Source organism: Mobula hypostoma, chromosome 7, assembly GCF_963921235.1.
Source record: "Mobula hypostoma chromosome 7, sMobHyp1.1, whole genome shotgun sequence".
Classification (NCBI taxonomy): Eukaryota; Metazoa; Chordata; class Chondrichthyes; order Myliobatiformes; family Myliobatidae; genus Mobula; species Mobula hypostoma.
This window is the reverse complement of record NC_086103.1, coordinates 11,500,303-11,528,165: the sequence shown is the minus strand read 5'-3', so window position 1 is coordinate 11,528,165 and position 27,863 is coordinate 11,500,303. Positions and strand designations below refer to the sequence as shown.

Here is a 27,863-nt window from a genome sequence, read left to right as displayed (position 1 = left end):
ATCTTCTTGGTGCTATTGTGAGAATCAGGGCAGAACTGTTGCTTTCAAACAAATGTTGCAAAGACTTGACTGCATCTCCAGAAACGGTAAAATAAAAACTTCACATCGGACGAGATTTATGCCGTATGTCCCACTTATTGTAGTGAAGAGGTTGGTAATGACCTGACTGTGGAGCTTTCCATGTGATGTGAGAATGAAAAATAAATGGGAATTAGTGTGTTTTGTTTCTGGCTTTTTTCCCCCTAGTATTGTTCGGCTTTAAACTGCAATTTCAATCCGGCAGCCCTGCAGGGGTGTGGCTGGAGACCCCACCCATCGCTGGGCAGCCTCGGCTGGGGAGTGAAGAAAGTCGCAACGGGCAGAAGGTGGCGGCTCCTTTCAAAACGTCCGAACCCCGTATGGTCCGGTAGGCGGATTGACTTTCACTCGTGGCTACGCCCGAGTTTCTAACGCTGTGAAATGTTGGGTGCGCGCTCCTGCCTGTGTCCATCGTGGCTCTCGGTGGGACGCAGTTCGGTGTCCTGGGCTGGAGCGGCGCCAGGGGAAGGGCTTTTAACCACCTACTGAAGTCATTCGGGCATTCCCTCAGAAACAGTACCCGGGGCCAGCAGATGAGAGCGAATAGAGATAGAAGGAGTTGGCGTGGATAAATAGTAGTTGGAAACAGGCAGAGAAGGGAGACACGAGGAAATCTGCAGATGCTGGGAATTCAAGCAACACTCACACAAAATGCTGGTAGAAGGCGGCAGGCCAGGCAGCGTCTAATGGAAGAGGTGCAGGAGTCGACGGTTCGGGCCGAGACCCTCCGTCAGGAGGGAGATACTGAGCGAGGTAAGAAAGTGGGAGGGAGGGAGAGACAGACAGATAGACCTCGGTGGAAGGAAGATAGCAAGATAAAGATTTGAAGATTGCTTAATATCATTTCCTGTACACAAGTTTTTTTTTAAGGAGAACGAAGTAATTCTTACTCTGGATCCAATGCAGCACTAAATAAAAACACAAAAAAATACAACAAATATAAATACATAACATAGTGAGGTGATAAGGCGACTCTGACAAGAAATGATGAAGGTTGGAGGTGTTGATCAGCCTTACTGATTGGGCCCCTGGGGTGGATGCTATGTAACCCCCTTCCTAATGGGAGTGGGGCAAACAGTCCAGGAGCAGGGTGGGCGGTAGTCTTTATGATGTTACTGGCCCTTTTCTGGTACCTTTCTGTACAGTAGTTCTGCAGATAGATTGGGTGTATGTCCATAAAGTGATGCTAGGCACAGGAGTGTCTGTGCATAAAGTGACTGACAGGAAATGATTAAAGTAGCGGTGGTTAGAGGGGTGCAGAGGTGGGTTAGTAGGCGGAGGTGTTGATCAGGCTTGCTGTCTGGGGAAAGTATCTGTTTTTTAGTCTTGTGGTGAACAGGGAATTGGAATTGGTTTATCATTGTCATGTACTGTTCATGCAGATCAATTCATTACACCGTAGAACAAGGGGAAACAATAACAGAATGCAGAATAAAGTGTTTCAGTTACAGATAAAGTGCAGTGCAGGCAGACAGTAGATGTAAGGTCATATTGAGGATTGCGAGGATACAAAATGCTGGAGGAACTCAACAGGTCAGGCAGCATCTATGGAGGGGGAATAAACAGCTGACGTTTTATTCCTCTCCAAAGATACTGCCTGATTTGCTGAGCTCCTGCAGCATTTTGTGTGGGTTGTCCTAGATTTCCAGCATCTGCAGAATCTTCCTTGGCTCCTAAGACTGTGAGGTCAAAAATCGTGCGAGGGAACCATTCCACCGTCTTGTAACGGAGGGGTGGAAGCCATCCCTGAGGAAGGACCAGAATCCAGGGCCGTTCTGCTACTGGACGTGGAGGGTCTGAGTCAGGTGGAGAAGCCCCCTCAAAAATCGAAAGGGTGAACCGCTGTAAGTGCTAATGATGCTGAAGTTTTTTTTAAAAAAAAGTAAACAAGTTTGAATTTAGAGATCCAGCTTGTGGTTCCTTCCGGCCCAATGAGCCCATGCTACCCAATTAACCTTCCTACCTGTACATCTTTGGAATGTGGGGGCAGTCCAGAGCACCTGGGGGAAACCCTCGCCCTTACGGGGAGAATATACAAACAGCAGTGGCAATTGAACCCAGGTTGCTAGAGCTGTAAAGCACTGCGCCCACCATGCTGGCTCAGTACAAACCCAACGGTTCCCCTCCGCCGTCAGATTTCCGAATGGACAGTGAACCCATGAACACTACCTCAATCTATCTTTCTTTTTTTGTTCTCTTTTTGCACTGCTAATTTAATATATATATCCTCCACCATCAACGCTGCCCTCGACCGCATCGCTTCCATTTCGTGCGCGTCTGCGCCCACCCCCATCCTCCGGCAGCGATCGGGCTCCTTTTGTCTTCATCAGCCTCCGCTACAGCACATAATTATCCATAACTTCTGCCATATCCAAGGATCCCACCACTAACATATCTCTCCCCCCCCCGCTGACTTTCTGCTTTCCGCAGTGATTTGCTCTCTACATGAACCCCTTGTCCATTTGTACCTCCCCGCCGATCTCCCTCCTAGCACTCATCCTTACAAGCAGAACAAGTGATACACCTGCCCCTGCTCCTCCTCCCTCACTACCCTCAGGGCCCCAAACAGTCCTTCCAGGTGAGGTGGCACTTCACCTGTGAGTCTGTCGGGGTCAGCTACAGTATGCAGTGCTCCCGGTGTGGCCTCCTGTATATCGTTAACATAGATAGGCAGCCTGCTTCACTTTGTCTGCCAGAAAAAGTGGGATCTCCCAGTGGCCACCAATTTTAATTCTGCTTCCCATTCTCATTCCGACATGTCAATCCATGGCCTCCTCTAATGTTGTGATGAGGCCACACTCCGGTTGGAGGAGCAACGCCTTATATTCAGTCTGGGTAGCCTCCAACCTGATGGTGTGAACATCGATTTCTTGAAATTCTGGTCAGGAATATGCCCCCCCCCTTCACCATTCCCCATTCCCTTCTCCCCCTCTCACCTTACCTCCTTACCTGCCATCACCTCCCCCTTTTCTTTCTGCCATAGCTTCCTGTCTTCTCCTATCAGATTCCCCCTTCTCCAGCCTTTCATCTCTTTCACCAACCAACTTCCCAGCTCTTTACTTCACCCCTCTCCCCCTCCCAATTTTACCTATCACCTTGGGTTTCTCCCTCCCCTCTCATCACCCTCTAACTCTGACTCCTCATTATTTTCCCCTCCAGTGCTGATGAAAGGTCTTGGCCCAAAACGAAGACTGTACCCTTTTCCTGGCCTGCTGAGTTCCTCCATCATTTTGTGTGTGTGGCTTGGATTTCCAGCACCAGCAGATTTTCTCTTGTTTGTAATTTATAGTTTTTTACTTATTGCAACATACTACTGCTGGCAGAGTAACAGGGTTCACGACGTGTGCCCCTGATATAAAACTGGTCTCTGATCCTGCACACCGTTCATTCAGATCAATTTGTTACACAGTGCATTGAGGTAAAACAGTAACAGAATTCAGAGTAAAGTGTTGCAGTTACAGAGAAAGCACACAGCAGGTAGACAATAACATACAAGTCATAATCAAGATAGACAAGGTCAAGAGGCCATTGTCTGAATAAAATTGAAGTCTGAGGTCTGTCCTTTGCTCTGACTAGAAACAATATTGGCATTTGCATCCAGTGACAGAAAAGCTGTGACCCGAACCTCCCCAACATGTTAATGGAGCTTTTGGCTTCAGAAACAATTGATTCTTTCACCTGTCGAGGTGTAAATGGAGCAGAGATAGCTGTTTAACTCTCTCAACAAAGCAGAGAGCATCAGGCTACTTCAAAAGGAGCCCTAACAATCAGAGATAAAGATTAAAGATTAGCTTTATTTGTCACATTTACAGCATCAATCATCAGGAACCCCACCACACAGGACCCGCTCTCTTCTCACTGCTGCCATCAGGAAGAAGATGCAGGAGCCTCAGGACTCACACCACCAGGTTCAGGAACACTCACTACCCCTATGTCAGGATGCTGTTCATCAGCTATAGCACAGTATTTAACACCATCACTCCCAAATTCCTGATTGATAAGTTACAGAACCTGGGCCTCTGTACCTCCCTCTGCAGTTGGATCATCGACTTCCTAACCAGAAGACCACAGTCTGTGCGGATTGGTGATAATGTCTCCTCGCTGACAATCAACACTGGTGTACATCAGGGGTGTGTGCTTAGCCCACTACTCTACTCTCTATATACCCACGACTATGTGGCTAGGCATAGCTCCAATACCGTCTGTAAATTTTCTGATGATACAACCATTGTTGGTAGAATCTCAGATGGAGATGGGAGGGCTTACAGGAGTGAGATATACCAACTAGTGGAGTGGTGTCGCAGCAACAACCTGGCACTCAGCGTCAGTAAGACCAAGGAGCTGATTGTGGACTTCAGGAAAGGTAAGACGAAGGAACACATACCAATCCTCATAGAGGGATCAGAAGTGGAGAGAGTGAGCTGCTTCAAGTTCCTGGGTATCAAGATCTCTGAGGACCTAACCTGGTCCCAACATATCGATGCAGTTATATTTCATTAGGAGTTTGGTATATTAACAAAAACACTGAAAAACCTCTATAGGTGTACTGTGGAGAGCATTCTGACAGGCTGCATTACTGTCTGGTACGGTGGGGGGGCTACTGCACAGGACTGAAAGAAGCTGCAGAGGGTTATAAATTTAGTCCGCTCCATCTTGGGTCCTTGCCTACAAAGTACCGAGGACATCTTCAAGAAGCAGTGTCTCAGAAAGGCAGCGTCCATTATTAAGGACCCCCACTACCCAGGACATGTCCTTTTCTCACTGTTACCATCAGGTAGGAGGTACAGAAGCTTGAAGGCACACACTCAGCGATTCAGGAACAGCTTCTTCCCCTCTGCCATGTGATTCCTAAATGGACATTGAACCCATGAACATCACCTCACTGTTTTAATATAAATTATTTCTGTTTTTGCACGGTTTTTAATCTACTCAATATCCATATACCATAATTTATTTATTTTTCTTCTATATCATGTATTGCATTGAACTGCTGCTGCTAAGTTAACAAATTTCATGACATATGCCGTTGATAATAAACTTGATTCTGACTCTGATTCTGATTTGACCATCAGGCTCTTGAACCAAAGGAAATAACTTTACTCAGCCTAACACTGAAGTGTTCCCACAACCTATGTACTCGCTTTCAAGGACTCTTCAAAGGTTCATTGGTTCACTTATTATCAAAGTTTACAACTTTGAAATTCTTCAGTTCTCTGGGTAGCCATGAAACCAAGAAAGAAAGACAGTCCAATCATCAACCCCCACATCTCACCTCCCCACAAAAGAAACAAAGACAGATCAGGCACATCACCACCAAATTCCTCCTCCAGCACAAAAAATAAGCCAAATGGATCAGGCATATTGACCTCCAAATCCCAAATCCCCACAAAAAAAAACAAAAACAGAGCAGATATATCGACCCCCAAATCGCTCTTCCCCGCAAAAAAACCGAAGAAAATGGGCATCTTGACCATCATGACTGTGCTCTCATGTTCTCTATTTATTGTGTAATAATTATTACTATTTTGCTTTTTTTTTTGTTTATTTCTCTCTGTTTGCTGTGAATGCCCATAAGAAAATGAATCTTGGGATTTATATGGTGACATACATGTACTTTGACAATAAATTTACTTTGAGCTTTGTACATCAAAGCATACAGTGAAATCTCCTGTTTGCATCAAATCGAGGATTATGCAGGGGGGTAGCCTTTAAGTGTCACCATGCTTCTGACACCTACATAATGTGCCCACAATTTACCAGCCCTAATCTGTATGTCTTTGGCAAGTGGGAGGAAAGCAGAGAACCCAGATGAAACCCACGTGGTAACGGGGAGAATGTACAAACTCCCCCCATACAGCAGTGGGGATCAAACCCTGATCTCCAGCAGGCACTGTCATAACTAACCACTACGCTACTGTGTCGCCTGCTGTGTCAGCAAAAGTTGTTACTGAACCACAAGGAGATATCAGGATATAAAGAACCAGACAAATAGAAGCAGAGGTGTCAAACCTTAAAACGCTTGGAAGTTCAGGGTTTAGGCTTTGACACTTAAAGGCACAGCTTCCAATTACAGAGATTATGAGGAAAATCAAAGGGCCAGTTAGAAGAGTGTAGAGTTCTTTAATAGTTGCGGGTTGCAGGTTCCGGAGAACTGCGGAGCAATTCAAAAACAAGGATGAGGGTTTTTGAACATGAGATTCTACAAATGCTGGAAATCTTGAGGAACGCACACAACATGCTGGAGGACGTAAAACTTTGATAAACTTCAATAGATGTGTAGTGGATAATCGATTGACGGGCTGCATCACAGCCTGGTGTGGAAACACCAATGCCTTTGAACAGAGAATCCCACGACAAGTAATGGACTTTGAACTTTGAGCTCAGCGGGTCAGGAAGCATCTATGGAGAGGAATAAAGAGTTGATACTTCAGACCTTCAGTGTTGAAATTTTACATGTTAACTGTGCTAAATATGCTGCATTATTATTTTGCAGACGTGATGGCAAGCATCTTGTTGAACTCTACTAATAAGCTGGCATTTGAGGCCTGGATGGCAGAAACGGGCATTGACCTTGTTCAGGTCAATGGCCAACGTAAGTTTGGTGGACCCCCTCCAGGTTAGTTGTGAGAACAATGTCCAGTTTGTGTGCTAAAGAGATTAACTTTACTTGTCACATACACAGTGGAACATAGTAAAATGTGTTACTTGCATCAACAGCCAACACAGTCCGAGGAGCAGCCCAGAAGTATCACTACGCTTCTGCAACCAGTATAGCAGACCCATAACTCACTAAGTGTGACCATACCTCTTTGGAATGTGGGAGGAAACATGCGCGGTTGTGGGAGACATACAGACTCTTTAGAGATGGTAGCGGGAATTGAACCCTCATCACGATTGCTGGCATTATGCTTGCAGCTACTCTGCCCTACCACTCTTGCTGTCTGGTGTCCAAGCGATGTTTCACTCTCCAGTGTACTTCCTTCATCTCCGAATCTTCGTGATGAAGATGCACGCAGATGTCTTCAAAGTTCAAAGTGAATTTATTACAGAGTACATGTATGTCGTAACATAGAAACATAGAAAATAGGTGCAGGGGCAGGCCATTCGGTCCTTCGAGCCTGCACCGCCATTCAGTACGATAATGGCTGATCATCCAACTCAGAACCCTGTACCTGCCTTCCCTCCATACCCCTGATCCCTGTAGCCACAAGGGCCATATCTAACTCCCTCTTAAATATAGCCAATGAACTGGCCTCAACTGTTTCCTGTGGCAGAGAATTCCACAGATTCACCACTCTCTGTGTGAAGAAGTTTTTCCTCATCTCGGTCCAAAAAGGCTTCCCTTTTATCCTCAAACTGTGACCCCTCGTTCTGGACTTCCCCAATATCGGGAACAATCTTCCTGCATCTAGCCTGTCCAATCCCTTTAGAATTTTATACGTTTCAATAAGATCCCCCCTCAATCTTCTAAATTCCAGAGAGTATAAGCCTAGTCGATCCAGTCTTTCATCATATGAAAGTCCTGCCATCCCAGGAATCAATCTGGTGAACCTTCTTTGTACTCCCTCTATGGCAAGAATGTCTTTCCTCAGATTAGGGGACCAAAACTACGTCTCCATCAAAGAAGGTGCAAGGTGCTCTTTCCTTCCACTAGCCTGCAGGTCACCCTTGGGCAGGGTGTAACACCGGCCTAGCCCCCGATCAGGGTCATGGGGAGCCATGGGAGCAGGTGGTGGATGGCCATACGAGCAGCCGGTGCAGATCACAAGGTCCTGGTTATAAGACCACTGATGCCAAGCAGACAATCTCAGAAGAGTATTGAGAATGCTGGATGGCCATACGAGCAGCCGGTGCAGATCACAAGGTCCTGGTTATAAGACCACTGATGCCAAGCAGACAATCTCAGAAGAGTATTGAGAATGCTGGGGGCATTATCGTTATCTGTAGAATTATCATTTATTTGTAGATTCCCTTGGGACTTTCCATCACCACGTCATGCCTTTTAACCCACCTGATTCCTTTATCAAGTGTTGTCTTGCGCTTCTTGTACTCCATAAGCACCTCATTTGTTCCTACCTGTCAAAACCTGCAAAGCATCTCCAAGGTGTTTCTTATCCAAGGGCTGTGTCTCTTGAAAACCAAGGTTCCCTACACCTGTTCTGTTTTCCTTTTATTCTGATGGTAGAGACAAGCTTTGTGCTCTTAAAATTTCACTTTTCAAGGCCTCCCACTTGCCATGTACTCCTTTGCCAGAAAACAGCCTGTCCCAATCCATGCTTACCAGATCCTTCCTGAGGCCATTAAAATGGCCCTTTCTCCAATTTAGAATCTCAACCTGCAGACCAGACCTATATTTACTTTGAAACTAATGGCACTGTGATCACTAGATGTGAACTGTTCCCCTACACAAACTTCTATCACCTGCCCTGTCTCATTCCCCAATGGCAGATCCAGTGTTGTACGCTCCCGTGCTGGGACCCTGATGCACTAGTGAAGGTAGCTTCCTGAATGAACTCTATCCCATCCAGTCCTTTTACAGTGTGGCATTCCCAATCAATATGTGGAAAGTTGAAATCACCTACTATAACAACCTTGTGTTTCTTACAGCCATCTGCAATCTCTCTACTAATTTGTTCCTCTGAATCCCTCTGACTGTTGGATGGTCTGTGATAGAGCCCCATTAACGCAGTTATACCTTTCTTATTCCTCGCCATTCCACCCATTTTGCCTCACTAGATGAGTTCTCCGCTCTGTCCTGATGGAGCCCTGCTGTGACATTTTCCCCGACTCGTAATACCAGCCCTCTTCTTTTAATCCTCCCGCTCTGTCACATCTAAACAATGGAATCCTGGAATGGAGCTGCCCATCAAGACCCTCTGCAGCCAAGTCTCACTCATGGCTACAGTATCATCATTCCAAGTGTTGATCCAAGCCATGAGCTCCTCTGTCTTTCCTGCGATACTTTTTTCATTGAAATATAAGCAGCTCAGGACATTAGCCATACATGCTCAACCTTCTGATTCCTGACTTTTTAAGTCTTAACAACATCTGTCTCTACGGCCTCTCCACTATCTGTTCTGGCGCTCTGGTTCCCATCTCCCCGAAACCCTCGTTGAAACCTCACCATCCAGCATGAGCAAACCTTCCTGCCTGGATGTTAGTCCTCTTCCAATTCAGCTGGAAACCGTCCCTTCCGTATAGCTCCCACCTTCCCTGAAAGAGAGCCCAATGATTCAAAAATCTGATGTCCTCCCTCCTATACCAATTCCTTGGCCACATGTTAAACTGTATAATCTTCCTAGTTCTGGCCTCACTAGCACTTGGCACGAGGAGCAGTCCTGAGATCACAACGACCTCGGGCGGTTCATCCTCACAGTTAAGAATGCTGGGGACTCGATCCGAGATATCCAGGCACCGGGAGGCAACATACCATCCTGGAATCTCGTTGTCGCCCACGGAAACTCCTTTCTGTTCCCTTAAATAACAAATCCCCTATCACCACAGCTCGCATCTTCTCCCCCCTCCCCTTCTGAGTCAAAGAGCCAGAGTCTGTGTGAGAGACGTGATCGCTGTGACTCTCCTCTGTTAGATCATCCCCATGTTAGGCCACAGGGTACTCTGCACTGGCTCCTTAACCCCTTTCCCCTTCCTGTCACCCACTTTCCTGTGCCCTGCACCTTGGGTGTAACTCCCTGTCTGTACGTACTGACTTCAGTGCAAGACTGAAGGAATTCCGCAGTACAGGTAGAGGTGACTTTTGGCTGCTATATTAAGGTGTGTCTTACCTGCCCTGTTAGCAGGGAATAAACATTCACAGAGAAATCTGCAGACTATCTGAGTGAAGGCTTACAGTATAGATTCAGATTCTGATTTCTTTGTCACAGTTGTAGCAGTTAGTGCAACGCTATTACAGCTGGGGCTGTTGGAGTTCACAGTTCAGTTCTGATGTCATTTGTAAGGACTCTGTGGAATGTGTGGATTTTTCTCCGGGTGCTCTGGTTTCCTCCCACAATCCAAAGACCTACTGCATAGTAGGTTAATTGTCCTTTGCAGATTGTCCCGTGTTTAGGCAAGGGTTAAATCGGGGGTTGCTGGGTGGTGTGCCTCGAAGCTCCGGAAGGGCCTGTTCTATGCTGTATCTCGATAAATAAAAGTAAAAAAAAATCATACAGTGAAATGCATCGTTTGCATTAACAGCCAATATGAACTAAAGACATGCCAGGGCAGCTGCAAAAGTCCACGAGACATCAGAGCATTCGGCCCATCAAGTCTGCTCCTCCGTCATTCCAACGTGGCTGATTTATTATCCCTCTCAACCCCATTTTCCTGCCTTGTGCCTTGAACCTGAATCCTTGACTAATTAAGAACCTATCAACCTCTGCCTTAAACATAGGCAGTGACTTGGTCTGCACCGCTGCATGTGGCAATGTATTCCACAGATTCACCAGATGCACACTAAGGAACTTTCTCCTCTGTATTCTCTCCACGGCAGAGCCCTTGATGTGCAAGGAGAGTGGTTCATGTGTGTGTGTGTTATTCGGGCATGTTTAGAATCTGTAGGATGTGTCTGTCCTAATTAACTAATTAAGATCTGGATTAACCTGTGGCTGATTATTTTACTAGTGTAACATGCGCAGTCTTGGCTGACTTAAAGAAACTTTGAGCTGTGGCTGCTTCTGAGAATCAGAATCGGTGAGATGGTGCATGTGGGCCCTCGTGTCACCTGGGGAGTGTCTGTGGAGAACTTCTCCAGTACAGAGTAAGGTGATTGGGAGGATTATTCTGTGGTAGTTATTCTCTGTGATCTTACAACACTCGTTTCCAAGGGTTTTCGCCTAGAGAGTGTCCACCTGTACTTTATAGGCTGTGCAGCCCTTTGAAACATCAGGAAGTCACGAGGTATTGTAGAGGCGATCCATACATTATTTACTAACGGTTGAGAAACACGCAAAATGCTGGAGGAACACGGCAGGTCAGGCAGCATTTATGGAGGAGAAGTTTTGGGCTGTAACCCTTCATCAGGACTGGAAAGAAAGGGGGCAGAAGCCGGAATAAAGTAGTGGGGGGGGGATGGGAAGGAGCACAGATGGCAGGTGATAGGTGAGACCAGGTGAGGGGGAAGGTGGGTGGATGGGGGAGGGGGATGAAGTGAGATACTGGGAGGTGATAGGTGAGACCAGGTGAGGGGGAAGGTGGGTGGGTGGGGGGAGGGGATGAAGTGAGACACTGGGAGGTGATAGGTGAGACCAGGTGAGGGAGTAGGTGGGTGGGGGAGGGGGATGAAGTGAGACTCTGGGAGGTGACAGGTGAGACCAAGTGAGGGGGAAGGTGGGTGGGTGGGGAGGGATGAAGTGAGACACTGGGAGGTGATAGGTGAGACCAAGTGAGGGGGAAGGTGGGTGGGTGGGGAGGGGGATGAAGTGAGACACTGGGAGGTGATAGGTGAGACCAGGTGAGGGGGAAGGTGGGTGTGTGGGGGGGGGGATGAAGTGAGACACTGGGAGGTGATAGGTGAGACCAGGTGAGGGGGAAGGTAGGTGGGTGGGGGAGGGGGATGAAGTGAGACTCTGGGAGGTGATAGGTGAGACCAGGTGAGGGGGAAGGTGGGTGGGTGGGGGAGGGGGATGAAGTGAGACTCTGGGAGGTGATAGGTGAGACCAGGTGAGGGGGAATGGTGGGTGGGGGAGGGAGATGAAGTGAGAAGCTGGGAGGTGTTCGGTGGAAGAGGTAAAGGGCTGAAGAAGAACGAATCTGACAGGTGAGGAGAGTGAACGATGGGAGAAAGGAAAGGAAGAGCAGCACTGGAAGGAGGTGATGGACAATTGAGAAGAGAAGAGGTCAGAGACAACAGAATGGGGATTGGAAAAAAGGGAAGGAGTGAGGGGGGAGAAATACCAGAAGTTGGAGAAATCGATGATCATGTCATTGAGTTGGAGGCCACCCGACAGAATATTTATTTATTTATTGAGATACAGCACAGAATAGGCCCTTCTGGCCCTTTGAGCTGCACTGCATGGCAGTCCCCTAATTTAACCCTGGCCTACTCACATGGGACAATTTACAATGACCAATTAAACTACTAACTCAGGGGTCCCCAACCTTTTTTACACCACGGACCGGTTTAATATTGACAATATTCTTGCGGACTGGCCGACCGGGGGGAGCGGGGGGGTGTTCAAGTAGGGTTGCCAACTTTCTCACTCCCAAATAAGGGACAAAAGTAGCAGTCAAATCCAGGATTTGTGTATACCCTGAGAAGGACTACTATGACCATGAAGCCTTGCGCAGGCACCCGTGTGTGTGCACGAGTGACGTGTGCATACGTGACGTGCACATGCGTGTACATGCCAATTTTTTTTTCTACAAATCAGTTTTGGCTTAATCTTCCTGATTCTGTTAAGTGAAACTACACTGTACATAGATTATTTCTACTTTATGTAGGCTGCATATTTATCATATCATTCCTGCTTTTACTATATGTTAGTGTTATTTGGTATGATTTGGTAGGCTATTTTAAGTTCAACAGTGAGGGACAGGGAATGAGGGAAGATGCAGCTGACTCATATCGTTTCATATCACCAAATCATATCGCTTCCTCGTGGCCCAGTAGCACATGCTTTGCAGCCCGGTGGTTGGGGACCGCTGCACTAACTGGTACCTCTTTCATCTGTGGGAGGAAAGTGGAGGAAACCCATGCAATCACGGGTAGAATGTACACACTCCTTACAGACAGCGTCGGGAATTAAACCTGGTTTGCCTGTACTGCAAAGTGTTGTGCTAACCACTACACAACCGTATGGCATCCAAATTTAACTGGTTTAACCAGAAACAGATTTAAATTTGATGAATGGAGATTCTTTTCTTGTAACTAAAGGGTTTCAAAGCAGATATTTTGTGGAATATTTCAAGGTACTTCAACTGTGGCCCTTTAATTTCCTTTCCCCACACTGGGTTTAAAGAAAAACTGATTAGCTTTGCTGCATCACAACAGTGTTAAAGAGAAGTTAGACCATAAGATATAGAAGCAGAAGTAGGCCATTTGGCCCATTGAGTCTGCTCCACCATCCAATCATAGACTGATCCAATTCTTCCAGTCATCCTCACTCCCCTGCCTTTTCCTCATACCCTTTGATGCCCTGGCTAATCAAGGCCTTATCTATCTCTGCCTTAAATACACCCAATGACTTGGCCTCCACAGCCACTCGTGGCAACAAATTCCACAGATTTACCACCCTCTGACTAAAGTAATTTCTCCATGTCTCTGTTCTAAGTGGACGTCCTTCAATCCTGAAGTCGTGCCCTCTTGTCCTAGAATCCCCTACCATGGGAAATAACTTTGCCATATCTACTCTGTTCAGGCCTTTTAACATTTAGAATGTTTCTATGAGATCCCCTCTCATTCTCCTGAACTCCAGGGAATACAGCCCAAGAGCTGCCAGATGTTCCTCATACTGAAACTCTTACATTCCTGGAATCATTCTCGTGAATCTTCTCTGAACCCTCTCCAATGTCAGTATATCCTTTCCAAAATAAGGAGCCCAAAACTGCACACAATACTCTAAGTGTGGTCTCACGAGTGCCTTATAGAGCCTCAACATCACATCCCTACCCTTATACTCTATACCTTTAGAAATGAATGCCAACATTGCATTCACCTTCTTCACAACCGACTCAAGCTGGAGGTTAACCTTTAGGGTATCTTGCACAAGGACTCCCAAGTCCCTTTGCATCTCTGTGTTTTGAATTCTCTCTCCATCTAAATAATAGTCTGCCCATTTATTTCTTCCACCAAATTGCATTTCCAACATTGCATTTCATTTGCCACTTGTTGCCTATTCCCCTAAACTATCTAAGTCTCTCTGCAGGCTCTCTGTTTCCTCAACGTTACCTGCTCCTCCACCTATCTTTGTATCATTGGCAAATTTAGCCACAAATCCATTAATCCCATCGTCCAAATCATTGACATACATCGTAAAAAGCAGCGGCCCCAACACCGACCCCTGTGGAACTCCACTGGTAACTGGCAGCCAGCCGGAATAGGATCAAATACCAGAATAGGATTCAGTGTAAATTTATTGTCGAAGTACATATACGTCACCATGGGGTATAGGGGACTCTGGATAGAGGTAGTACCTTTGAGGTCTGGCATGCTGCTCCCTACCAGACAGGGTGGACGGGCATCACTGGTCCTTATCCATCTCCTAAATCTCTCACGTGTTGGCTCAAAGCGCCAAACCCCGGTAAACCGCTTCAGCTGGCGGGCTAAACCACGTGAGGGGGTGGTGTTGACACGGCACCGCTGGGTGAATGACTTCCATGATGAAGTCACCGGCTGGGGTGGAAAGGTTCCCAGATGACCTGTAACGGCCACGTGTTCACGACCAAGGCGAGCCACCTGGTTGGAGGAAATTGGCCGTGGTCAAACCTGGAGAGGGATGGGCTCCGCCAGGTTTCAGATGCCCAAGACATGCCACATGATAAGCACACCAAAAAGCTTGTCATGATGGCGCCCCGACGACTTCACCAGGAGTTAAGGGCCCAAGAAGAAGAAGAATATACATATATAATATAAAGGCATCCGTTAGTCTTGTGAGACCATGGATCTGCGCCTGGAAAGTCTTCACTCTCCAGGGCGCAGGCCTGGGCAAGGTTGTATGGAAGACCGGCAGTTGCCCATGCTGCAAGTCTCCCCTCTCCACGACACCGATGTTGTCCAAGGGAAGGGCATTAGGACCCATACCAGTGTCGTCGCAGAGCAATGTGTGATTAAGTGCCTTGCTCAAAGACACAACACGCTGCCTTGGCTGGGGCTCGAACTCATGACTTTCAGATCGCTAGTCGAATGCCTTAACCACTTGGCCACGTGCCCACATTAGGATATACATCACCATATACAGACCTGAGATTCATTTCTTGCGGGCACTCACAGTAAATACAAGAAACACAACAGAATTAATGAAAGACTGCTCCCATCTTGTCCTCTTTCCCTACCCCCACCTTATTATTCTGGCATCTTTTCCCCTTCCTTTCTAGATGCTGCCTGACCCCAGCATTTTGTGTGTGTTGCTCTGGATTTCCAGCAGCTGCAGAATCTCTTGTGTTCAAGAACGCTTCTTTTCTCCTCTGCTTCATTTTAAGTTTCACAGAACAGACCAAGGTAAAACATCTATAGGGAGACTGCAGAGGAGATCTACCAGGATGCTGCCTAGACCATATCTTATGAGGATATAATCTGCGGTATTCTTTGTCACAGATGGCTGTAGAGGCCAAATTATTGGGTATATTTGAGATGGAGGTTGATAGGTTTGTGATTAATCAGGATGTCAAGGGTTATGGGGAGAAAGAGAATGGGGTTGAAAGGGATAATAAGTTAGCATGATGGAATGGTGGAGCAGACATGATGGGCTGAATGGCCTAATCGGCTCCTAGGTTTATGGTCCGCAGGATGGACAAGCACCATTGTGCAGATTTCAACAAGCTCTGCAAATACAAAAAGAAAAAACACAATAAATATCAAGAACATGAGATAAATACTCCTTGAAAGTAAGTCTATATGTTGGAGGAAGAGTTTAGTAATGGAATGAGTAAAGTTGAGTGAAGATATCCCCTCTAGTTCGAGAGCTTGACCATTCCTGCACCTGGTGATGTGGGTCCTGTGGCTCCTGCACCTTCCCCCAGTGGCAGCAGTGAGAAGAGAGTATGAATGACCTGGGTTAGGGGGTCCCTGATGATGGAAGCTGCTTTCCTGCAACACTGCTCCATGTAGATGTGCTCAGTGGTGGGAAGGATGATGGACTGGGCTGTCTCCACAACTTTTTGTAGGATTTTCCCTTCGAGATGAGATGTTGCTCCTCTGGACATGCATTTGGCCTCAGGCTGATGATCCCCTGAACATTGATTTCTCTAACTTCCAGTAGTTTCTCCCCCCTCCGCTTTTCTTTTTCTGTTCGCCGTTCTGGTTTCCCTCTCGCCCCTTCTCACCTGCCTATCTCCATCCTCTGGTTCCCCGCCTCTGCTTTCTTACATGGTCCACTGTCCTCTTCTATCAGATTCCTTCTTCAGCCCCTTACTTCTTCCATAGAACCATAGAACATTACAGCACAGAAACAGGCCTTTTGGCCCTTCTTGGCTGTGCTGAACCATTTTTCTGTAGTCCCACTGACCTGCACCTGGACCATATCCTTCCGTACACCTCTCATCCATGTACCTGTCCAAGTTTTTCTTAAATGTTAAAAGTGAGCCCACGTTTACCACTTCGTCTGGCAGCTCTTTCCACACTCCTACCACTCTCTGTGTGAAGAAGCTCCCCCTAATGTTCCCTTTAAACTTTTCCCCCCTCATCCTTAACCCATGTCCTCTGTTTTTTTTTCTCCCCTTGCCTCAGTGGAAAAAGTCTGCTTGCATTCACTCTATATCCATCGTAATTTTATATACCTCTTATCAAATCTCCCCTCATTCTTCTACGCTCTGGGGAATAAAGTCCTAACCTATTCAACCTTTCTCTGTAACTGAGTTTCTCAAGTCCCGGCCACATCCTTGTAAACCTTCTCTGCACTCTTTCAACCTTATTAATATCCTTCCCGTAATTTGGTGACCAAAACTGAACACAATACTCCAAATTCAGCTTCACCAATTCCTTATACAACCTCACCATAACATTACAACTCTTATACTCAATACTTTGATTTATAAAGGTACCAAAAGCTCTCTTTACGACCCTATCTACCTGTGACGCAACTTAAGGGAATTTTGTATCTGCATTCCCAAATCCCCCTGTTCTACTGCACTACTCAGTGCCCTACCATTTACCTTGTATGTTCTACCTTGGTTTGTCCTTCCAAAGTGCAATACCTCACACTTGTCTGTATTAAACTCCATCTGCCATTTGTCAGCCCATTTTTCCAGCTGGACCAAATCCTTCTGCAAGCTTTGAAAACCTTCCTCACTGTCCACCACACCTCCAATCTTTGTATCATCAGCAAATTTGCTGATCCACCTATCCCCTCCCAGCGTCTCACCTCCTCCCCTCCCCCCACCATCCACCCACTTCGCCCCTTAGGTGGTCTCACCTATCACCTGCCAGATTTTACTCCTTCCCCTCTGTTCCCCCACCTTCTTATTGTGGCATCTCCCCCACTTCCTTTCCAGTCCTGATGTAGGGTCTCCAGCCTGAGACATCAACTGTTTATTCCTCTTCATAGATCAGGGGTTCCAACCTTTTTTTATGCCATGGACCAATACCATTAAGCAAGGGGTCTGTGGATGCCAGGTTGGGAACCCCTGGTCTCGATGCTACCTGAGTTCCTCCAACATTTTGTGTGTGTACTTCTCCTCTCCTCCCTTCCTTTTTCTGGCTTCTTCTCCCTTTCTTCCCAGTCCTGATGAAAAGTTTTGTCCCAAAATGCCGACAGTTTATTCCCCTCCTAGCCTGATAAGTTCCTCCAACATTTTCTGAATGTTCAAAGTGAAATTTATTATCAGAGTATATACACGTCACCGCATACAACCCTGAGTTATTTTTCCTGCGTGCAAACTCTCAAATCTATGGAATAGTAACTGTAAACAGGATCAATGAAAGATCGAGTACAGCGTGGAAGACAACAAACTGTGCAAATGCAAATGTAAATAAATAGCAAGAGCATGAAATAACAAGATAAAGAGTCGTTAAAGTGAGATCATTGGTTGTGGGAACATCTTAATAGATGAGTGTAGTTATCCTCTTGTGATCACTGAGGCATAGTAACTGTTCTGAACCTGTGCTGTGAGTCCTGAGGCTCTTGTACCTTCTACGTCATGGCAGAAGCAAGAAAAGGGCATGGCCTGGGTGGTGAGGATCTTTGATGCTGTTCTTTTACAGGAGCATTTCATGTCTATGTGCACAATGGTTAGGGGGTTTGACCAGTGACCATACTGGGCCAAATCCATTTTCTCTATGTTGCTGAAGATTTCCGGCTTCTGCAGAATCTCTTGTGTTTCTTGCTTTTCGGAGTGATTTTGGCTGGAGCTGTCCTTTCGTCCTGCAGGTTGGACAGGACCTCCACCCCTGAGTGGCTCTGAAGTGTTCATTGGAAAGTTACCCCAGGATCTGTACGAGGACACACTGATTCCGCTGTTTCAGTCCGCTGGCAAACTCTACGAGTTCCGCCTCATGATGACGTTCAGCGGGGAGAACCGTGGCTTTGCCTACGCCAAATACGCCAACCGCTGCTACGCCCAGTGCGCCATCGCCATGTTCAACGGTTACCGGGTTAGGGACGGCCGTCCCATCCTGGTGTGCTGGAGCACCGAGAAGGACCGGCTGTGCATCGGAGGCATTCCGTTGGGGAGGAGCAGGGAGGAGGTGCTGGTCGTGCTGAGGGAGCTGACCGCCGGAGTGTCGGATTTAGCACTGCACCTGAGCACAGATCGGAAGAAGGAGATGACCAAGTTTGCCATAGTCAAGTATGAGGGTCATCGGGCTGCAGCGTTGGCGAAGAAGAAACTGGTAGAAGGTACTGTTGGATTCTGATGTTTTAATCCAAGGTTCTTTGAGAAGTCAGGAAAGAGGGACAAAACTTGTCGCTTCACAATTATTTTACTGAGGGTTGATAGGACAAAGATAATAGAAACAGAATGGTGATATAGGTCCGCGTGCGTGTGTGTGAAGAAGGGAGAGAGAGAGACGCTGCATGCCACATGCACACACACACAGACAGAAGAGACACACAGTGCCTAACATAGAACAGCTACTTTTATACTACAGACAAGAAAAATTCCAATCAAATTTGTAGATGAGAGACAACCAGTTAGAAAGTACATATTTGAATACTGCAGTATCAAGTTGACCAAAGAGAAAACATTTATTCAAGTAATGTAGAACAAAGAAACTTGCCCCCCAACCATCAGGCCTTGAACCGCTGTGGATAACTTCACTCACCTCAGCACTGAGCTGATTCCACAACCTACAGATTCACTTTCAAGGATTCTACAACTAACATCCTTGACATTATTGATCACTTCAAGATCAAGTTTAATTATCATTGCACCATACATGAATACAGCCAAACAAAACAAACTTACTCCAGGGCCAAGGTGCAAAACAGAGTACCAGCAGTCATACACAGCACAGGCACATACAGCACACATAAACTAGTGGTAAACATATAAGCAAACAAAAAAAACCCAAAACGTATCATAATATAGGCTAAGTCCCTGCGTGTCATTGCTTGTAGATTGTTTGCTCATGTGATGTTGTTGACACACCCAGCCCTGAGACAGCAGACCACCAGGCAAGGTTGTTATTCCAAACAATTGGTTTATTGATCATTACAAAGTGTCTCTCTGGTGCTTCCTGCTCCCTCCTCTTTCTCTCTCTTCCCAGTTTCCCAACCATGATTCCCCTCTCCTATCCCCTTCCCACTCTCAGTCCACAACAGAGACCCATATCAGAATCAGGTTTGTCATCACTGGCATATGTCATGGAATTTGTTTTTGTTTTGTGTGGCAGCAGAACAGTGCAATACATAAAATTACTACAGTACTGTGCAAAAGTCTTCAGGCACTTTGGGTATATATACGTGCCTGAGACTTTTGTACACGTAATGCTCGGGATGATCAGCTCGTGTTTATCTAGGGGAAACCCCGTCCGCCCGCCAAACCGCGTCTCATGGCTTGTGTCGGTGCTGTGTAATGCCACCTGGTACAAACTCACACATCAAATATCAGACAGCACACAATGTACGATTAACAGATTACACTTTATAAATCTTACTGTAACTATGTAATTAATAGAGATACAATAAAAAAGGGAAAGTAAAAGGTGCCAAACTTATCAGAGTTCAGCCACTTCGTGCACAACAGGTGGAGCTCAATGACCGGGGTCCTGTTTCCGCCATTCGATCCCCTCTGACCCCCTCAACTCGCCGCTCGGGACCAACCACGGTGGTCGGCCAGAGCGCGTCCAGCACGTCCTTCCTTTTCGGGTCTCCTCCCGAAAGCCCCCAAACCACACGGTTCCCAGCCATATGTGACAGAATATCACCCACAGAAAGAATAACATGGACACTCGTTGGTTCATTCTCTGTCTTATCAATAATATAAACCAAACAAACAGAGAGAGAGGGAACTCCTCACATCACAGTTATCATCACAGAAAAGCCATTTTTATTATAACATAACAAAGAAGCAATTTTATTAGCCTGAGCAGTAACATAAAAGAAGAAACCCCTTACACACAGTACTGTATTTCTCATCTTTTGCATCTTGGTTGTTTGTCTTTGTGTGTAGCTTTTCATTGATTCTATTGTGTTTTTCATATCCACTCTGAATGCCTGCAAGAAAATGAATCTCAGGGTAGTACAGGGTGATGTTTAATAAATTTACTTTCAGGTTTGAACTTACACAGTGTGTGTGTTTTGCTTTCCTTCCAGGCTCTATTGAACTCTGGGGCCAACCCATTGAAGTTGATTGGGTGAAACCAGATAGAATGCAGAAGCGTCTGTCTGACCCATCGCCCAGCCTCTCGCTGCCCGTGTCGCCAGGGATGGCTGGTGAGCTTTGCTTGCTGCCAGTGTGTTGTGCACCCAGCCCTTCCTCTTCCACGGTTAAGAGGGGTAGGTTGCCCCGGCAACCAGAGTCAGAGGAAAGCTCGGCTCCACTGAATGAGGGCCGTGGTCTTGTCCGCCTCCTAAACGCCTACTGTGCGAAGAAGCAGCTGGGGGTCCCGATGTATCGCGTGCAACCTCTGGGATTGGATGAGCATTGCTTCTTGTTTAAGGTCTTCTTGCCAGGTCTTGACGCCCATTTCAGTGGGACGGTGATGCTCACCCCAGGAGATCTGGCCTTGGCCCAGGATGTCCTAAGGGAAGAGGTTGCCCGCCAGGTCCTGATGTTCTTGGGTGAGTGATGTTGCAACTTTATAAATCTCTGGTTAGGCCACATCTGGAGTATTGCGTACGGTTCTGGTCACTCCATTATAGGAAGGATGTCGAGGCTTCGGAGAGGGTGCAGAAGAGATTCACCGGGATGCTGTCTGCTTTAGAGGGCATGTGCTGTAAGGAGAGGTTGGACAAACTTGGGTTGTTTTCTCTGGAGCAGTGGAGGCTGAGGGGAGATCTGATAGAGGTTTATAAGATTATGAGAGGCAGAGATAGAGTAGACAGACGGTGTCTTTCCCAGGGTAGAAATGTCTAATACCAGAGGGCATGCATTGAAGGTGAGGCCAGGTAGGTTTAAGGAGGATGTGAGGGGTAAGGTTTTACTCAGAGAGTGGTGGATGCCTGGAATGTGCTGCCTGGTATGGTGGTAGAGGCAAATACACTAGAGGCTTTTACGAGACGTTTAGATAGGTACACGTGTATAAGGAAGACGGAGGGATATGGGCATGGTGTAGGTATGAGGGATTAGTGTTTGGGCGTTTGATTTGCTTTTTAGCCAGTTTGACAAAAACATTATGGGCTGAAAGGCCTTCTCTAGTGCTGTACTTTTCCAAGTTCTATCTGCAGTCTTCTTCGTCTGAGTGAATGACAGGGCACTGGGGAGTGCCAGACGACAGAGTGATCTGGGAATTCTGGACCATAATTATGTGACAGTGGCGTCACAGGTAGGTGGTGTCGTGAAGAGAGCTTTTGGCACGTTGGCCTTCATAAGACCATAGGATTGGAATTGGGCCATTTGGCCCATTGAGTCTGATCTGCCATTGAGTACAGGGTTTGGGGAGTTTTGTTGAAGTTGTATAAGATCTTGGTGAGGCTATATTTGGAGTATTGTGTGCAGTTCTGGTCGCCTCCTGCAGGTTTGAAGTAAGTAAAATTGAAATAGCGCATTGAAAATTTACAAGGATGTTGTCGGGACTGGAGCCAAAGGTTGAACAGGTTCGGACTTTATTCCCTAGAGTTTAGAAGATCGAGGGGAGATTTGATAGGGGTGTACAAAATTATGAGGGTAAATGCAACAGGCTTTTTCCACTGTGGTTGGGTGAGACTAGAAACTAGAGGTCATAGGTAAAGGGTGAAAGGGGAAATGTTTAAGGGGAACCTGAGGAGAATCTACTTCAGAGGGTGGTGAGTGTGTGGAGGTGTTGGCTTTGAGTTTGATTGGAAAATTTAAGAGTAGTTTGGATGGGAGATGTATGGAGGGCTGTGGTCTGGGTACACTCGATGGGACAGTTTGGCAGGGTTTGGATGGACAGAAGGGCTGTTTCTCAGCTGTAGTACTCTATGATGAGCTCAATACACTATGTAATAATGATGTGGGCTCTATCACTCTATCTGTCTCACCAAATGCAGGTTTTATACCATCCAAAGTCTATAACCTTTAGGGGGAGCAACAGCCAGGTTTCTGATGCTCTCTGTATGGAAGACCAGTGTGTCGGATTTCAATCCAGAATTTCCTGACCCCAATTTTAAACTCTGCCCCTTCTTGACTTTCCCCACTGGAGAGATTTATTGTCCATGGCTAGTTGTACGTCAAATATTGAAAGGCCTAGGTAGAGTGGATGAGGAAAGAATGTTTCCTATAGAAGTGGTGTCTAGGCCCAGAGGGCACAGCCTCAGAATAGGACGCCCATTTAGAACAGAGATGAGAAGGAATTTCTTCAGCTAGAGGGTGGTGAATCTGTGGCCGCTGGTGGCTGTGGAGGCCAAGTCATTGATGATAAAGGGCATTGATCAAGTGGACAGCCAGAAACTTTTTCTCAGTGGTAGAAATGGCTAATCCAAAGGGTGTAATTTTAAAGTGATTGGAGGAAAGTATAGGGGAGAAGTCAGAGGTTTTTTTAATATACAGAATGGTGAGTGTGTGGAACGTGCTGCCAGGGGCGGTAGTAGAGGTGGATACATTAGGGGTAATAAATCTCGAAGTGGTATATGATACCTATACGTACTTTAATAATAAATGGACTTTGACACCTGCACATTAGCGAAGTCATGTGGCTGCACAAATGCTCATGTTAATGCTGAGTCTCTAACACATCCCCATTCTTAGCAAAACCCCTCAAATCCTTCCTGTGGTTCTGTCCATGAAGTATAACCCTCTTCCTTATTGCCCCTCAACCTTCAGGTTCCTGAACCGGTGTGGACAACTTCACTCACCACAACCCTAAACTGATTCCACAACCTATAGACCCTTTACTAGGACTCTACACCTTCCATGGAACGTGCTGCCAGGGGTGGTGGTCGAGGCAGCTTCATTAGGGACATTTAAGAGGCTCTTAGATAGGCACATGGATGATAGAAAAATGGACAATTATGTGGGAGGGAGGGAAGGGTTGGTTTGACCTTAGAGTAGTTTAAAAGGTCGACCCAACATTGTGTACGGTAGGGTTCTATATCAGGCATAGTAACTTCCTGTAATATTTTCTTATTTAACTAGTTCTTTTATATAATCTAGAGTCTTTTTGTTTTATTGTTATTTATTTTGGAGCTACTGTAACAGGCCCTTTCCGGCCCAATGAGCTCACGCCGCTCAATTGCACCCATGTGACCAATTAACCCACTAAGCCGTGTGTCTTTTTGGATGTGGGGAGAGACCCACGCAGTCGCGAGGAGAACGTACAGACGCGAGTCGCTGGCGCAGTAATAACGTTACGCTAACTGCTAATCTACCGTGCTACCCCAATCGTGAAAAACAGCACAAATAGGTCCTTCGGCACCTTACTAACTAACCCTACATTAACTCCACTTCCCTTTAATTCTCTCCGTAATCTACCATTCACCTCAACACTCTGGGGAATTTACAGTGGCATGTTAACCATTCACTGGTAGTTATATTACTTACAAATTATTGGATCGAATAAGCAGCGCAGTGCTCTTCATAGGTTTTCTGGTATGGCAACTTTTCTGTTAAAATAGATCAGCTGCCGTTATTACTGTATGTACCATTTCAAGATTGTTTAAGGTTCAAGACTGTTTAATGTCATTTCCAGTACACAAGTGTAAAGGTGAATGAAGTAGTTGTTACCCCGGACCCTCTGATGCTGCACAAAAAAAATCAAATCAGAATCAGGTTTAATATCACCTATATATGCTATGAAATTTGTTGTTATGCAGCTACAGTACATTGCAATACATAATAAAGATTATGAATTACTATATATAGAACATAGAATAGTACAGCACAGTACAGGCCCTTCAGCCCACAATGTTGTGCCGACCCTCAAACCCTGCCTCCCATAGAAGCCCCCACCTTAAATTCCTCCATATACCTGTCTAGTAGTCTCTTAAACTTCACTAGTGTATCTGCCTCCACCACTGACTCAGGCAGTGCATTCCACACACCAACCACTCTCTGAGTAAAAAACCTTCCTCTAATATCCCCCTTGAACTTCCCAACCCTTACCTTAAAGCCATGTCCTCTTGTATTGAGCGGTGGTGTCCTGGGGAAGAGGCGCTGGCTATCAACTCTATCTATTCCTCTTATTATCTTGTTCACCTCTATCATGTCTCCTCTCATCCTCCTTCTCTCCAAAGAGTAAAGCCCTAGCTCCCTTAATCTCTGATCATAATGCATACTCTCAAAACCAGGCAGCATCCTGGTAAATCTCCTCTGTACCCTTTCCAATGCTTCCACATCCTTCCTATAGTGAGGTGACCAGAACTGGACACAGTATGACACATATATATGTATGTTAGATAACTAGTTAAGAAAAGAACACAGTAATAATAAAAACACACTATAAATATAAATACATAAGATAGCTTATGTCCGCAGATTGATTGTACATAAGGTGACTCTGACGGGAAATGAAAGTCGTGGTGGTTGGGGGTGTGGGGGGGTAGGGGTTAGTGGGTGGAGGTGTTGATCGGCCTTATTGCTTGGGGAAAGTAACTGTTTTTGAATCTGGTTGTCCTGGGGTGGATGCTGCGTAGCCTCCTCGCTGATGGGAGTGGGACAAACCGCAGTGTGGGTGGGATCCTTGAGGATGTTACTGGCCCTTTTCCAGCAGCTTTCTGTATGTATGTCCTTGATGGCGGGTAGGCTTTCACATCTTTCTCTGCCTCTGCATCAGCTGTTAATGGGGTCACGTTCCCCCTCTCCACCATCCCTTTCAATCTTTTCTTGAAGCTTTTATACTCTAGGCTTTTGCTATCCATGCTCATCATATTCCCTTCTGATTTTTTCCTCTTTATGTTGCTTTTGTTCCCCAGTTAGCTTGACTTTAGCTGTTCCTTGCATTTGTCTAAAAGCTTTTAGACCTAGTTGCATTTAAATCCTTGGGGCTGCTTATAATGGGGCTGTTTTATCCAGGGAACAGTTACATTTTCCTCTTAAGTTTCGGCATAACCTATTTGTATGGATTTGGGTCAACAATAGTTGTATCTTTTAAGCCTCATGCACTTGGGACAGAATACACTGAGTATGCTTCATACTGTTAACATGTTTTCCATTTTTGTTACAGGGTTTTGATGGCTTTAATCCCCCCCCCAATACTCAAGAGAGCCGAACCTCAATGACTGGTTTCTCTGAGCTACATATTTCCTGAATGCAAACTTTTGTTTTAAAGTTTTTTTGCTCAAGTTTATTTATCACTGGTTAAAAATAAGTAATTTAAAGATTTTAAGCTTAGTTACTGTTAGTTTTCTCAAAGTTGCTTTTTGTTTTAAACACTTAAACAGAAGTCAGTGAACTTTTACAATTTACATTTCTTTTTGAGGCTCTTAATACCTCTGCGTCTGTCTATAGATTTACATTGTGAAGTCATAGATAAGAATACGTTCAGCCAGAGTTAAGAGTTCGATAGTTTAGGCAATGATATTAAGAAAATGTTTGATTAGGATCTTTTTTGAAGAATTTTTCATTGAAGTTTTCAGATCTCAGTTAAACTGTTTGTACGTAATTGTACAACTGTGATAAGGGTAATGACTTTCAAGAACTTACAATGACTTGGAATGTCTCTCCCAACATGCAAAATGCGTAATTACAGTTCATATGAACATTGTTGATTTAATAATTCCTGAAGAGCCAAGATACTGGAGTTCTGGAGAAACACACAAAATGCTGGAGGAACACAGCAGGCTGGGTAGCATCTATGGAGGTAAATGGAGAGTTGATGTTTCAGACCAAGACCCATCATCAGGACAAGAAAGGGAGATAGCCAGTATAAAAAGGTCAAGGTCAAGGGAACAAATACTGATGGAAAAATCACCAGTCCATTTCCCTCCATCGCTGCTGCCTGATCTGCTAAGTTCCAGCTTTGAGTGTGTTGTCTTTGTTTTTAGTATTGTTACTTTATTGAAAGTTAGAAGTTTTTTATGAAACCAGGCAACTTGCTAAATGTTCCAACTGCAAGTTCTCTCGGATATCCAAACATTGACACAGATATGGAATTGGGAATGAAGGCATACACAGGAACAGAATTGGGTCATTCGGTTTTGATGGAAACTGTGGTATCATGCAGAAAAATATTGGTCTTGTTAGAGTCATAATTAATCTATCAGCTCCCATTTTGCAGTAGTTTGATATGATAGACTTTCAAGTCAGGAGAGAGAATGTCTGGTTAGTATTTTGTTGAACCACTATATACTCCAGCCTGAGTTAATTACATTGGGGTAAAAGAGTTGGCTGTGAAGTTTTGATATCGTGAGTGCCACAGTAGTGTAGAGGTTAGCTCAGTGTGTCAGGAGTTTGCAATTCAATTCTGATGTCATCTATAGTTAGTCTGCACAAACCTCCCCAATGGAATGTATGGGTTTCCTCCCGCAGCCCAAAGATGTATAGTTGGTAGCTTACTTGGCTAATGTAAATTCTGCTTTTATTAGGCTGGTGTTAAATCGGGGGCTGCTGGGCTGGTGTGACTCAAAGGTCTGAAGAGCCTCCTTCGTGCTGTATCTGTAAATACAACAAATAACTGCCTACCAGCCTTTGCCAATTCTCCCACAGTTTGATAATCTCTTCTGCTGTTTAGATCTTTGCAACCGAGAGGCAATGGTTTGCGTTGGCAACATGCATTTGCCTTTCAGGATTTCTTGCTGGGTTAAGTGTTCAGATTGCCCTGCCCTCACCAACACTCGGACTCTGCAGCCTTGTTTCTCCTGCTGTTCCTGTGGACATCTGCGGGTTATTCTGTCCCGCGTGCCAATCCTGTTTCTCCTGCTAATGACCCAATTCTGCTCCCATGTAGAAACCTCTTGTTGGGCTGATAAAATTCAGCAGGCAAGTGATTTCTTTATCATTTGACCAACACCTCTACACCTTAATACATTTAATACACGGCATGCACAAAATGTGTTGGACGTCATCCCAGTTAGTTACCACTCTTGTTCTTTCCAGCTTTGTGAAACTGTGAGTTGATTTTATTTGCAAATTGCATTTTCCTGTTTTTTACCCTATTTTTGGTATTGGCTTTATTTGCAATGCAATAAGGTGAAGATCGGGGTTTATAGTAGCTTGGGGTTTGAATGTTCTAGTTAAGTTTTTTTCTTTTGTGAAATTCTTTTTTGAGGAATGTTGCCTTTTAATTTATTAAAAGAATGTTTCAGAGATGATGTGTTTGGTACGTGTGTGTCCGCTCGAGTCTCTTGTGTTCTTGTATCGGCAGGACATTGGATTCGTATTAGTGTCTGTAAATGAAGAGGAAACGGAGAAGAAATCAGAGTGGCCAGCGTGCTGCCTCAGTTCTCACTGTTTGTGTCCCATCATCAGTTGCCTCCTGAACTTGACCATAAGGCATAGGTGCAGAACGGGGCTGTTCGGCCTGTCGAATCTGCTCCGCCATTCCATCATGGTTGATTTATTATCCCTCTCAACCTCATCCTCCTGCCTTGTCCCTGTACCCTTTGACATCCTGACCAGTCAAGAACCTGTCAACC

At 45.6% G+C, this 27,863-nt stretch overlaps 1 protein-coding gene across 3 annotated transcripts; it reads left to right on the top strand.

Annotated features, from left to right (window-relative positions):
- Nucleotides 1-322: 322 nt before the first annotated feature.
- On the top strand, nucleotides 323-27,527 carry LOC134348842 (dead end protein homolog 1-like). 3 transcript variants are annotated; one of them, XM_063052620.1, is made up of 5 exons: nucleotides 323-406; nucleotides 6,572-6,694; nucleotides 18,102-18,569; nucleotides 20,487-20,954; nucleotides 25,454-27,527. In XM_063052620.1, exons 2-5 carry the CDS (start codon nucleotides 6,577-6,579, stop codon nucleotides 25,459-25,461), a joined length of 1,062 nt encoding a protein of 353 aa, XP_062908690.1. In that variant the 5' UTR covers nucleotides 323-406; nucleotides 6,572-6,576; the 3' UTR covers nucleotides 25,462-27,527. The 3 variants fall into 3 exon arrangements, with proteins under 3 accessions (XP_062908690.1, XP_062908689.1, XP_062908691.1); XM_063052619.1 differs by lacking the exon at nucleotides 323-406 and adding an exon at nucleotides 499-831; XM_063052621.1 differs by lacking the exon at nucleotides 323-406 and adding an exon at nucleotides 1,885-1,922.
- The last annotated feature ends 336 nt before the right edge of the window (nucleotides 27,528-27,863 follow it).